Source organism: Camelus bactrianus, chromosome 17, assembly GCF_048773025.1.
Source record: "Camelus bactrianus isolate YW-2024 breed Bactrian camel chromosome 17, ASM4877302v1, whole genome shotgun sequence".
Taxonomy (NCBI): Eukaryota; Metazoa; Chordata; class Mammalia; order Artiodactyla; family Camelidae; genus Camelus; species Camelus bactrianus.
Genome location: NC_133555.1, coordinates 3,875,931 through 3,887,094, shown reverse-complemented (window position 1 = coordinate 3,887,094; position 11,164 = coordinate 3,875,931). Strand labels below are relative to the sequence as shown.

Sequence of the window (11,164 nt, the reverse complement as noted above, 5' to 3'; positions counted from 1 at the left end):
CCCTCCCTCCTGCTGCGCGCGTGGCCATCTCTTGCCTTGGCCACCGCAGGACAAAGGAATGGGGCCCACGGCAGGTTTTCCTATCAGGCTTTTATTACAAAGAAGGTTCCAGAGCATCCCAGCCTCCCCCTCCCGCGCAGCCCCGAGCCTATCCAGTGCCAGGTGGGGCTGCACCGGTGGCCGGGCCAGCACAGACGGTGCTTCTGACAGCTCAGAAAGGGCCACTTTCTCCGAGTGCCGCGGGGGGTCTCTGCCAGGTCTGCCCGTCCCTGGAGCAGTCGTTTCCAGTGTTGTGCTGGGAGCCCCTGGGGACCCCTCCCCGGGTCCTCTGCACGAGCGGCAGCTATTCACAGTTGGCGCGTGGTAAGTTTTTTAATATATAAAAGCTTTTTTTTTAAAAAAAAACAAAAACAAAAACAAAAAACTGGTGCTATCTTTAGAAACACTTCCAGCAAGATCAAGTAGCCCAGCTACAGCCTTGGTGCTGCGCAGCCTCCCCCCTCGAGGCCAGGATCGCCCAGCGCCTGTCCCCTCGTCCTCCGCCTGCCCAGCTCGTGGGGCGGCCTTGGAGCCTCCCCGCGGGCAATGGGCGCGGCCCTGCCACCAGCGGCAGCTCGAGCAACCAAAATATGACACTGCTTGAACGCGTGCATGGCAGGTCCTCTCCGGGTGAGGGGAGACGGGAACAATGTTTCGGTGGCTGAAGCAGAAACCAACCGAGGGCTGATTCAGGGGGCCTCCCCTCCGCCAGGTTAGATGAGGTAGTGGTTCCGGCTGCGGCCTCTGGGCCAGGCGGCCCCGTGGCCCGCAGGTTGGTTCGCTGGCGCTGGACCGCGTGGGGCAGGGCCCTCGGCCGTGGCGGGGGGAGTGGGGGTGCCGTCCAGGCTGTGCTGCGTGGCCGGCAGGAGCCTCACCTGGGATGGGCTGCGGCGTTCGCGTTCCCGTCCCAGAGGCCGGGTCTGGGGGCAGGTGGGAGGGGACGGTGCCTGAGGGGCCAGGGCCAGGGGCTCCTCTGCCTGGCTCAGAGAGGCCCCTCGTCCCCCACCCTAGCTGCCTCTGGTCAGTCATTCCCCAGCCAGAGTCAGAGGCACTGGGAGCAGAGAGAAGCAGCGGGTGGCGCTCCTCAGCCCCCGCCCCACTGCTGCGGGCTCAGGCCTCGCTGCAGCACTCGTAGATGTTGTCCTCCATCAGGGCCACCACCTGCTCGAACTTGTGCTGCAGTTGTGTCCTCCGGGCCGTGGGGTTCGCCTCCAGGGCGGTCATGATCTGAGGGGGAGGCGAGGGGCAGCTGGGCCACAGCCCATGTCCTGGGCCCCACGGGTCCCACTGCAGATCGTGGGGGAACACACAGCCTGCGTTTCCACTGCCGGTGACACCCCCAAAGCACAAACGTCCTGGGGATGTGAGTGCCTGAGCAGGTGGAGGTGGGCAGGGCTGAAATGGGGGTGTCGTGGCCCCGACGGTGGGGGCCTCACCCCGGGGGTTACTCACCTGTGGGCGATACCTCTTGGCATATTTATAAATCTCTGCCATGGCCACGTTGGTGTTGAACTCATTCTGGTATTTCTATGAGGAAAGACGAGGCAAGAGTTGGGAGGGTGGTTAACCCCACGGTCAAAACCAGGCCATGACCTGCTGCTTATGTACATCCGCTCATGGATGGCCAAGTCCCAGGACCGCCACCCCCACCCAGGGCCCAGCAAGGCCCCCGCGGAGCTGGCCGCACCCGCGACTCCTCCGCCAGGTGTGCGTTCATCTCCTGCTCGCTGAGCGGGGTCATGTCGTGGATCTGTTTGTAGTAGCGCTGCACGATTTTCCGGTACTCGGGAATCTCCTTGGCGTAGAGGAGCTTGTTGGTTGGCGAATCCTGGGCAGAGAGGAGAGAGGCAGTAAGAACTGGGTGGAGCCAACAGATAGGTCTTTTTCTGGACGTGCCCTCGTCTCTACCGCCGCACAGACGGCCCCTTCACTGCACGGCCCTGCCCTGCAGGCTTGGGACCAGGAGCTCCCCACCCCTCTCTTCTCTGCCCTCGTACATGGAACCCCTGCCCTATTTTCTATGTGGCCGTCAGGGTGGAACTTGAGGGGTATCTACTTTCAGGGGCAAAGTGCCTGGGCTCATGCCAGCTCTTAGACACGCAGGCTATTTTGTTTGCATCTTTGCTTAGGGTTATGGGTCTTGGTGGCTAAGATTTCTGGAAGCCTGTCTCAGTGGAGTATTTCTCGCCACAGGCTTCCTACGCCTGAAAGACCAGCGGGCCAAGTATGCTCCCAGCTCTTTGTCTGCCACGGGCTTCCTGCCTTCTGAGACAGTATGTGAGAGGCGATGGCATCTTCTGTCTCTCATGGCCTGCCCCTGAAAGTCAGGGGTAAACGCCAGGCCAGGTCTAACTCTACCATCATCGATGCTCACAGCATGCGGTGCCCTTTCGTGCCTCCCTGCCCCACCCCAGCCCTTCCCTCTGCCTGGAACGCTGCTCTGTCCTCCCCTCCCTCTGAAGCCAGCTGGCTCCTCTCCCTGCAGACAGATGCCTCAGCTCTCCCTCCTGCGTGTGCTCAGAGGTCTTGGTCACCTGTTCCCCCTCTGCCCACCCCTCCACTCAGTGCCCACTGGATGTCTCTTGACCATCAGGGCCGCTGCCTGGAGCCCAGCTGGTTCTCTGATGCTGTGCCGGACCAAGCAGGCTTTCCATGTTCACGCTGGCTTCTCCCAGCCTGGCTCTGTGGCCTCAGTGTTGGGAGCTGGTGGTGCTGGGCACACCTGAGGCAGGTGCGGCTGGCCTGCAGCCATGTAGTTTCAGACTGTAGGTGCCAGTTTCTGGGAGTCTTCCACCCGCCTGATGACCCCATTTGTCCCGCATTCCCCAGACCTGAGCTCCTTTGGCTCCCCTCCAGTAAAGATCTCCGTCCACCCCCGTGGTGGCGGGTGACCCGCCCAGTGCTGCCCACCTTGCCCAGCTGCAGGTCGGAGATGGAGCAGGCGTCAATGAAGGCCTGCGCGATGACCGAGAGGCAGGCGTCAATGTGGTCTGTCTTGTCGATGTCGAAGACGAACTGCGGGTTCTTCAGGATGTTCACCCAGAACCGGAGAGGAAGGCTGTAGGAGGGTGGGGGGAACAGAGGCAGCGTGAGTCCATGCCAAGGGCGGCAGCAGAGAAAGGGCCACGGAGGAGGCTCACGACAGGGAGGCGGGCAGGCTCAGAGGACAGGCTGGCTTTGCCCCTCAAGCCGGTGGAGATGAGTCAGTTTGCTCCTCCACAAATGGGTTGGTGACCATCCCTGGCCACTGGGGTGGCACAAGGGCTGGGTGCCAGGTTCCTGCGTGGAGCAGGGCTGGGCTGGGGCGCGGGAGCCTGAGTTCACCCTCACTGCACGCCCCCACCCCCTGCAGAGCCACCCACTCTCACGCAAGAGCCCCAAGCTAGGTCCTGGTTCTCATTAGGAGCCCCCCCGCTTCCCCCTGCCCTGCCCGGCAGCCCACGGCTCCTCCTCCAGCCCTCGCTCAGCTGCAGGAAGTCCACCACCAGCTGGGTCACCAGGAAGGGCTGAGGGAAGGCGGGGCCTGGATCCTCGGCCTCAGGAGGCCAAAGCCTTAGTAACCCCCACCCCAGTTACTAGGTGGCCTGGGACTTAAGGACCCCACCCTGCAAGGGCTCTGAGACACCTCTGGAGCTCCACAGAAACTTCTGGGTCTATGGCATTTTTTCCCCTGAGGGTCAGGCTGAGGTTTTCAACAACTTCTGGTTGGGGTTTATGATCCCCCTAAAAGCTAAGATGTGCCTCAAAGGAGGGACGCGATTGGGGGCAGGCATATCTCCACAAACCTCAGTATATTCATCTGTAAAATGGAGCTGACGGTGCCCACCCAAGACGGGTGACGGGAGAGTAGTGATAAGGGCAAAACTTACATCATGCTCACTTCTAGTTAATTCTTAGACTTCATGTGGGTTACGTTTATTGCCCTAGTTTTACAGCTGGGGGAAACGAAAGCACAGAGAGGTTAAGTCACTTACCCAAGACCACACAGCTTAGAATGGCATAGAGGGACTGAACCCAGGCAGGTGGGCTGAGATCAGGCTCTGAGCCCCTGCACCACTGCTGCCCCCAGTGATACAGTGAAGCAGCACAGCCCCCCCCACCCACTGGCCCCCACCTGTTGGTCTTCCAGATGTGCAGGGTGTCGGGGTCTGAGATCCCCCTCTTCTCGGCTTGCTCCTCCAGAAAGTCAAAGAAATACTTGACGGCCAGTGGAGGTTTGTCTTCACGGATGCTCAGAATGGCCTTGAACAAGTCATCTAGAAACTTCTGCAGCGTGCCCTGCACAGCAACCAGATGGCCACCATCCGCTCAGGACCATGTGTAGGAGGTTAGCAGGTACCCCTGGCAGCTGTGGGGAGCCCAAGTGCTGGGACTGAGGAGTGCTGGGTAAATGGGGATGCTGTGTGGCATCAGGCTGGTCATGTAGCCTCTCTGGACTTCAGTTTTCTTGTCTGTGAAATGGGCCAGTGAAACCTACCCCACAGGGGTGTTAAGGATTGGGACATAGAGCAGGGAATTGGTGGGCCAGGGTGTGGGTGTCTGGTGTGACTCTGCTGTCTGAGCTGTGTGGCCTTGGGGCATCACTGGCCCTCTGCTGCCCTCTCTGTCACACTGGCTAACAGTGATGTCATCAGCGGGCACCCTTCATGTTGGGAGCAAACCCCTCCTCAGGTGAGACCCAGGGCCCTCAGCCTCTAATCCCAGAGCTCATCGGGCCCCACAGGGGAAGAACTCCCCCCACCCCAAGGCCCCTAAGGCATGAACTCACAGTTGACCCCCTGGAGTGAATGGCAGCCTCCCTAAGACACAGAGATGAGGTGGGACCCACCTTGGTGGACAGCAGGCGGGTCAGGTAGATCTCCGGGAGCACCTTCTTGCGGTGGCTCTGCCGGTGGGACTTCTTGGGCTCTGCCAGCTCATCCGTGGGCAGCACCTGGGAAGCCGGGGCAGGGGGCAGTGCTGGCACCAACCACAGCCGCCCCGTGGGAGGTCCTGTCCTGCACCCATGGGCACCTGGCTCTAGGTGTGCTGTGTGTGCACACGAGGCTCCCTGCTTCCCTCGGACCCCTTCCCACCCCCCACCCCAGCCTTTCCCAGCATTGGGGAGCATGGCCCCCAGAGGCCCAGGGTGGCAGGAAGCCAAGCCCACACCCATTGTGGGGCGGACATCCCCAGGGCCGGAGGGAGGCAGAGCACTCACCAAATGGAAATACTTCTCTGTGTCCAAGTCTTTCACTGCAGGAGGAAAAAGACACACAATAAATAAACAAGAGAAACACAAATGGAGATGAAAAAGATGAAGAAAGGAACTGAGCGAAATGCAAAGCGCCAAAGAGACATGCGGAGAGAAGGCAGAAAGAGAGACCCAGAGAACGAGGCAGAGAGAACGTGAGAGGCTCTGACACAGACTGACAGACAAACCTACGGTGCCAGGAGGAAGAGGGAGAGACAGTCACAGAGGGAGACGGGTGAGGCCCTCAGAGTGGGCAGGGGCCCCTGTCCCATGCACCCCCAGCCCAGACCTCCCAAACTGCTGGGAGAGACTGAGACCCTGATCCTGACCTCAGGAGGGGACCCCAGAAACCCAGGCCCGGGACATCCGAGGGTGTGGATGGGGGATTTGAGGCAGGGACACAGCCCAAAGCCCAGATGGCCTGGCAGCTGCCCAGAGCTCTTGGAACCACATCCCACCCTCCCGGGGCCTCTCTCCACTGCCCGCAGAAAGCAGCCCTGAGGAGGCCTGGCCACAGGCCCTGCCCGAGCAGCTCTGCGGCGAGGAGGACTGGCTCGGCCCCTGCCCCCACCACGGAGGCCACAGCCCGGCCCAGCCTAGACACCCTCCCCATGTCCACCAGCGCTACCTCGGCCCAGCGTGTTGTCCTTCTTGTCTGTGAGGCTCATGGCCAGGGAGGCACCTTCAGGGATCTGAGGGGGGAGAGGCGAAGGTCAGGGGTCGGAGGTCGGGGGTGGGGGGTGGGGGCGGCAGGGCTGGGCCCACCTTGTAGTGGGCCAGCGTGTTGAGCTTCTTGCGGCCATCCTCCACCACCGAAGTGTCGTCCAGGTCCCGCAGGATGTAGCTCTGCGTGCTGGAGGCGAACCACTCTGGGAGGGAGCAGGGCGTCAGGGGGGGCCGCCCAGGGAGAGAACCGGGGCACCCGCGCCTCTCTGAGCCTCTCCTCCCCCAGCTGCAAGATGGGGGCGGGAGAGGGTGGCCGGGCGGTGGGCGCAGAGCAGGAGCTCTGGAAAATTCTCACCCTCAGGGCTGTCTTGGGCACATCAGAGCTGCTGGGGCAGCCACTCCCCACCGCCTGGCGTCACCTGCCATGTCCTCACACCGCAGGCCCCGCTTCCCCCCAGAATGGGAGCTCCCGGCTGACGGGCACCCGGGCTGATCGTCCCCGTGTCCCCAGCGCCACAGTGAGGGCACAAGTGGCGAGTGGCAGCAGCCCTGCCCACCGCAGCAGCGCACAGCCCCGGCCCACCCAGGTCGACGTCCTCGGCGCGCGGCCACTGGGAGTAGGGCACGTTCTTGCAGAAGGCTTCCAGAATCTTCTCCTTCACCTGCGTCAGCGTGTCCGTGTCCATGGCCCGCACGCTCAGCGAGTCCATGCCGCAGCCCTGGAAGGACACGTTGAGGTTCTGCACGAGAGAGAGGGGAGGGTCAGGGGGCGCCCCTCGCCCTGCCCCGGGCCGGGGGGGCGGGGGGGCGGGGGGGCTGGGGCCGGGGGGGCGGGGTGGGCAGGCGGGCGGGCGCTCACGCGGGGCTTGGCCTCGATGTTCTCGCGCAGCAGCCACTCCTCGCTGAGCGTGTAGCGGGCCTTGCCGGTGATGGCGTCAATGGAGCCCTTGTTGACCTGCTGCTTGATGGCGCACAGCAGCAGGAAGAACGGCTCCCCGACCGTCTCCTGGGAAGGGCGAGGGGCTGTCAGAGGCCGAGCCCCGCTGCCTCCAGCCCGCCCACCCTCCAGATTCCAGTCCCCAAGCCTTTGTCCCACCCAGAACGCCCTCACCACCCTCCTCTACCTAGGCTGCCTGTCTAACATCCTCCCTGTGGGATCCTTGTGCCGCCCCCTCACTCCCACCCTCGACCCCAGGGGTCGCCACACACTCTAAGGTTGAACACCGCCAGCTGTGGGCGGCCTCATTCCTTTCATCATCCCAACCACCCTTCTGGGTACAGGATGTCAGCCTCATTGCTGAGGCTCAGAGAGGGCAAGCAACTTGCACAGGGTCACCCAGCAGGGAAGTGGCAGAGCTGGACTCGAACCCCAAATCAGCTGCCTCCCAAGCCTGTGACTCTGCTAAGACTCCAGAATGAGCTTAGATGGAACTGGAACACAGACGTGGCCTTAGAGAACCCAAATCACAGCCTGGTGAGTGTGGAGAGCCTCGAACACCCCTGCCCCCACCAGGCTTCCTTTCATGAAGTGCACACAGTCAGAAAGGGCCCGGGCTGCCGGTCACAGCCGTGCGTTAATTTTCATGGTCGTTTTACAGCAAGTGACCCATGTATTCCATTTATGGAGGATATTTAGGTAAAAATGGTGAGCTGATTGTCTTCTTTAAATCAAGTACATAATAGTATTGGGCAAATTTGGCAAAGACTGTGAAGGCAGCAGTTCTCCAGGTCTAGGGGTGGGAGTCCCTGATGCCCTACTTTCTGGAGTTCCAGGAAACAGAGGCTCAGAGGGGAGGCCTGTTGAAGCCATGTAAGGGCCAAGGGAGCCGGGTCCCGAGTCCGCCACAGCTCGTATGGTCCCTACGGCAGCTTGGTCCCCCGCGGCGGTCCACATGAGGCAGCCGGCAGACACTGGAGCACCCCCATGCCCCTCCGCAGGCCCAGCCTAACGGGGCTCTTCCAGGCTACCTGGCCCTCACGAGCTCTAGGCGCAGAGGTCCCATTTGACAGAAGGAAACCAAGACCCAGAGAGGGCAATGCCATGTCCAGGGTCCCATAGCTGGTTTGTGCTAAAGGTGGGACTAAAACCCAGGACATCTGAGGCCCTGGTTCTAGCCAGGCCTGTGCCTTTTCCCCACAATGTCCAGACAACTCCCTGGTCCCTTCCACACAGGGCAGCTGGACAGTGGGACAAGACCAGGGGCTGAGCAACTCCTGTCCTGCAGGAAAGCCCTAATGGGGGTGCTTCTGGCAGAATGCGTAAGGCCCTGGCCCCACTGGCCTTCTCTCTCCTCAGAAAGACTTGCTGGATTCCTCCCGTTTCTTTCATGAACATTCCCTCCTCCCTGCCTTTCCCATGCTGTCACCAAAGCCTGGAACACCCTCCCCACCCAACTCTTTACCTGCGTTGTTCCTACTGATCCCTCAGGTCTCAGCTTAGGGTCCCCTGCTCTGGAAGCCCCTTTGAGCCCTCCAGCCAGGTCAGAAGCCTCAGTCAGTAGCTGAGATCTGCTGTGAGGCATTCATCACTTGTATTTTTGTTTCCGCATCTGTCTCCACTAAGCCTGGGAGAGCCTCTAGGCTCTGAACTGGGTCTGAATTAGCTCCTGATCCCAGAGCAGTGGCCCAAAGGCACACCAGGGAGGCTGTGAGGGCTGAGAAAATACTCTTCTGAAACAAAGGCCCTAACACGTCCTCTGTTCTGTCCTGGGCTTGCTCTGAGCCCCTGCAGGAAGCCAGTCTTCCCCTGAGCCGCAGTTCCCACATCCGTATAAGGGATCCTATGGGCCTGCCCCTGCCCGCTCTGAGCCACTCTTTCCACATCTGCACTAAGAACATAATCCCTCCTGGCAGTCAGCGGAGGATAAAGTGAAGTCAGATCTTGAGGGAAAGGCTGGGGAGGCGGCGGTCCCTCTGGCGGTGACACGGCTGCCCCGCGCTCAGGTGCCCGTCCCCCAGCGGCCTCACCCGCAGGCAGCTGTACATGCAGATGGACATCCAGTTGGTGAGCATCTTCTCGACCACGGACTCCGTGCGCCGCAGCATGAGCTTGGGGTTCTTGGCGGCCGAGGCGTCGATGAGGTCCACCAGCAGCTCCTTCATGATGCCTGTGTAGTACTCAAGCTTGCCGTGGAGCGCTATGGTCAGCAGGGAAGCCAGGTTGCACCTGTGGACCGACCATACCATGAGGCCCTGGGATCTGAGGACCACGCGGCAGGGGCTCAGGTGCCACCTCGTCACTGTACACGGATGGGTGAGTGTGGCTGAAACCTCCCTGGAGAAAGGGCTACCTTCTCTAACAGGCATGGCAACCACAAGGCCCACGAACCATGTCCTGGGCTCCCAGGACCAGGAAGGGGAAGAGTATGGGTGGGTCTCAGGACCTCCAGGGCCGGATGCTGGGGAGATGCCAGCTGCCCAGAGGACACAGTGATTTTCAAACTGCCCAGCCTTGGAAGTGGCCAGGCAGACCCAGGACTGGCTGTATGGCCCCTGACAGGCCCCAGCCCCTTCCCCGGAGCTCCACCACCTGACCTGTCTCGCACTGCGAAGTCCTTCTGTTGCTCCAGCGCGTGGACGAAGACGATGAGGAAGTGCTTGTTGTTGAGCAGGGAGGAGAACAGGCTGATGCCCTCTTCCATGTTGGGCCGGCAGCTCTCAGGGATCTGCAGAAGCAGTCAGAGGCGGGTGTCCACAGGGGTCCAGGGTCTCTGCCTGGCCTTGGAGCCAGCACTTATGATGTCCTGAATGGCTCCTTGCATGCTTTCTGGGATGGGGAGCTCATTACCTCTTAGTGGTAGATGCCTCCTAACTTCCTGTGACTGGGAACAGTGGCTTAGTTGACGTGAAAAGTGGGGCTTGGGCAAAAGTGCCTGAAGGTAACCCAGAATCCTTGAGTGGGGGACCCTCTCACCTTCCATTCTCTAAGCAGCAGGTGGAGTGGGAATGTCCAGGGTGACCCAATCCTCTTCCCTCTCTACCTGGCCTGGCACTTAGCACACCCTGAATGACACTTGAATACTTCCTGGGACGGAAGGCTCACTACCTTTCAATGGCAGGTTCCTCCCAACTCCCCATGATTAGAATCAATGGATCAGATGAGCTGGACAGTGGGGCCCAGAGGCAGGCAGGGTTGTCCTGAGGCAGTCCAGGATGTGTGTGTGCAGGGGGTGGGAGGATACTCACCTTCCACTCTCCCAGCAGTGGGTGGGTCTCCTGCACCGGGGAGCTGCCCTGGGAGTTGAGGGTCTGGGAGGGCAGCACGTAGCGCTCTTCATAGAGGGAGGAGCACTGTGGAGGTAGACCCCGAGCGTCTCAGCAGGGCTGCAGGCTCCCCTGACTCCTGCCAGGGCCACTCGACAAATGGAAAAGCCCACTTTAAAGGAAAGAGAGGCAGAGGGCACCCCCAGGGCCACAGGACTCTGAGGAGAGGAGGGGAGTCCCAAGGGGCTTCCTGGAGGAAAAGGAGCAGAACCAGAACACATGGGGCTTCAGGGGAAGCAAAAGCAGCTCAGTGTGGAATGGGGAAACTGAGGCAGAAAAGCCTGCAGGGACCACTCCGTGGGCTTGCTGTGACTGCTGTGTGGAGAACAGTGTGGACAGGGCAAGAGAAGGGTGCTGGCCAACTGCACATACTCCCGACAGGCCTGGGAGGGTGAAGACAGGGCAGCAGCCCCTGGAACAGCAAGGGGCGGCGTGGAAGGGAGGGATGGAGCAGAGTGCAGTGGACAGGAGGTGGAGATGTGGGGGCCCACAGAGGCCTGGCTGGGAAGGGGCCCAGAGATGAGAGAGGATGGCTGTGAGCTGGGGCCTCTGCTCATCCCTCAGTGAGAGGAGAGGCAGGCCCGGCACCCCAGGAGGAAGGTGGGGCTGGCAGCTGGCTTCTGCACAGACCGTTAAATATCAAGGGAGCAGGGGAGGAAAGCAGGGAGAACCTGGGCGGGGTGGGGGGTGGGGCCAGGCTGCCACAGGCAGGTGTGCAGGTTTCGCTCTGCTCCAGGGGCCACGCTGCACATGCCAACTGTCCCCACCGACGTGAGACTGCCCCCTAGGTCATCAGAGCCCAGAGAAGAGAAGTCAAGCTGACCTTGGGGAAGAAGGTGCGGGTCACAAAGTGCTTGTACTCCAGGAAGGGGATGCCCTGGCTGCGGTTCAGCTCCTTGGTCAGATCCGTCATGTCCGTCTGCAGCTCCGCGAAGCCTGGTGGATGGCAACCGTGAGTGGCTC

General features: G+C 61.2%; 1 protein-coding gene and 1 long non-coding RNA gene across 4 annotated transcripts in view; one reads left to right on the top strand and one right to left on the bottom strand.

Annotated features, from left to right (window-relative positions):
- Window positions 1–70: 70 nt before the first annotated feature.
- PLXND1 (plexin D1) overlaps window positions 71–11,164 on the bottom strand; it is a 48,987-nt gene continuing 37,893 nt past the window's right edge. Inside the window, exons 22-36 of one of the 3 annotated variants that reach the window (XM_074344287.1) lie at window positions 11,025–11,137; window positions 10,124–10,228; window positions 9,473–9,603; window positions 8,906–9,104; window positions 6,798–6,944; window positions 6,522–6,678; window positions 6,038–6,141; window positions 5,901–5,964; window positions 5,240–5,274; window positions 4,868–4,972; window positions 4,154–4,317; window positions 2,950–3,097; window positions 1,727–1,867; window positions 1,492–1,566; window positions 71–1,266 (exon numbers count right to left, since the gene is read on the bottom strand). In XM_074344287.1, the coding sequence (XP_074200388.1) occupies window positions 1,150–1,266; window positions 1,492–1,566; window positions 1,727–1,867; window positions 2,950–3,097; window positions 4,154–4,317; window positions 4,868–4,972; window positions 5,240–5,274; window positions 5,901–5,964; window positions 6,038–6,141; window positions 6,522–6,678; window positions 6,798–6,944; window positions 8,906–9,104; window positions 9,473–9,603; window positions 10,124–10,228; window positions 11,025–11,137 (1,805 nt within the window). In that variant the 3' untranslated portion in view covers window positions 71–1,149. Of the gene's footprint in view, window positions 1,267–1,491; window positions 1,567–1,726; window positions 1,868–2,949; window positions 3,975–4,153; window positions 4,388–4,867; window positions 4,973–5,239; window positions 5,275–5,900; window positions 5,965–6,037; window positions 6,142–6,521; window positions 6,679–6,797; window positions 6,945–8,905; window positions 9,105–9,472; window positions 9,604–10,123; window positions 10,229–11,024; window positions 11,138–11,164 lie in introns of those variants that run through there. The other 2 variants (XM_074344288.1, XM_074344290.1) reach the window with 2 other exon arrangements.
- LOC141573756 (uncharacterized) lies at window positions 7,255–11,126 on the top strand. The gene is made up of 3 exons (XR_012499817.1): window positions 7,255–7,412; window positions 8,882–9,191; window positions 10,990–11,126. It is a non-coding gene; the product is annotated as an uncharacterized LOC141573756 (long non-coding RNA).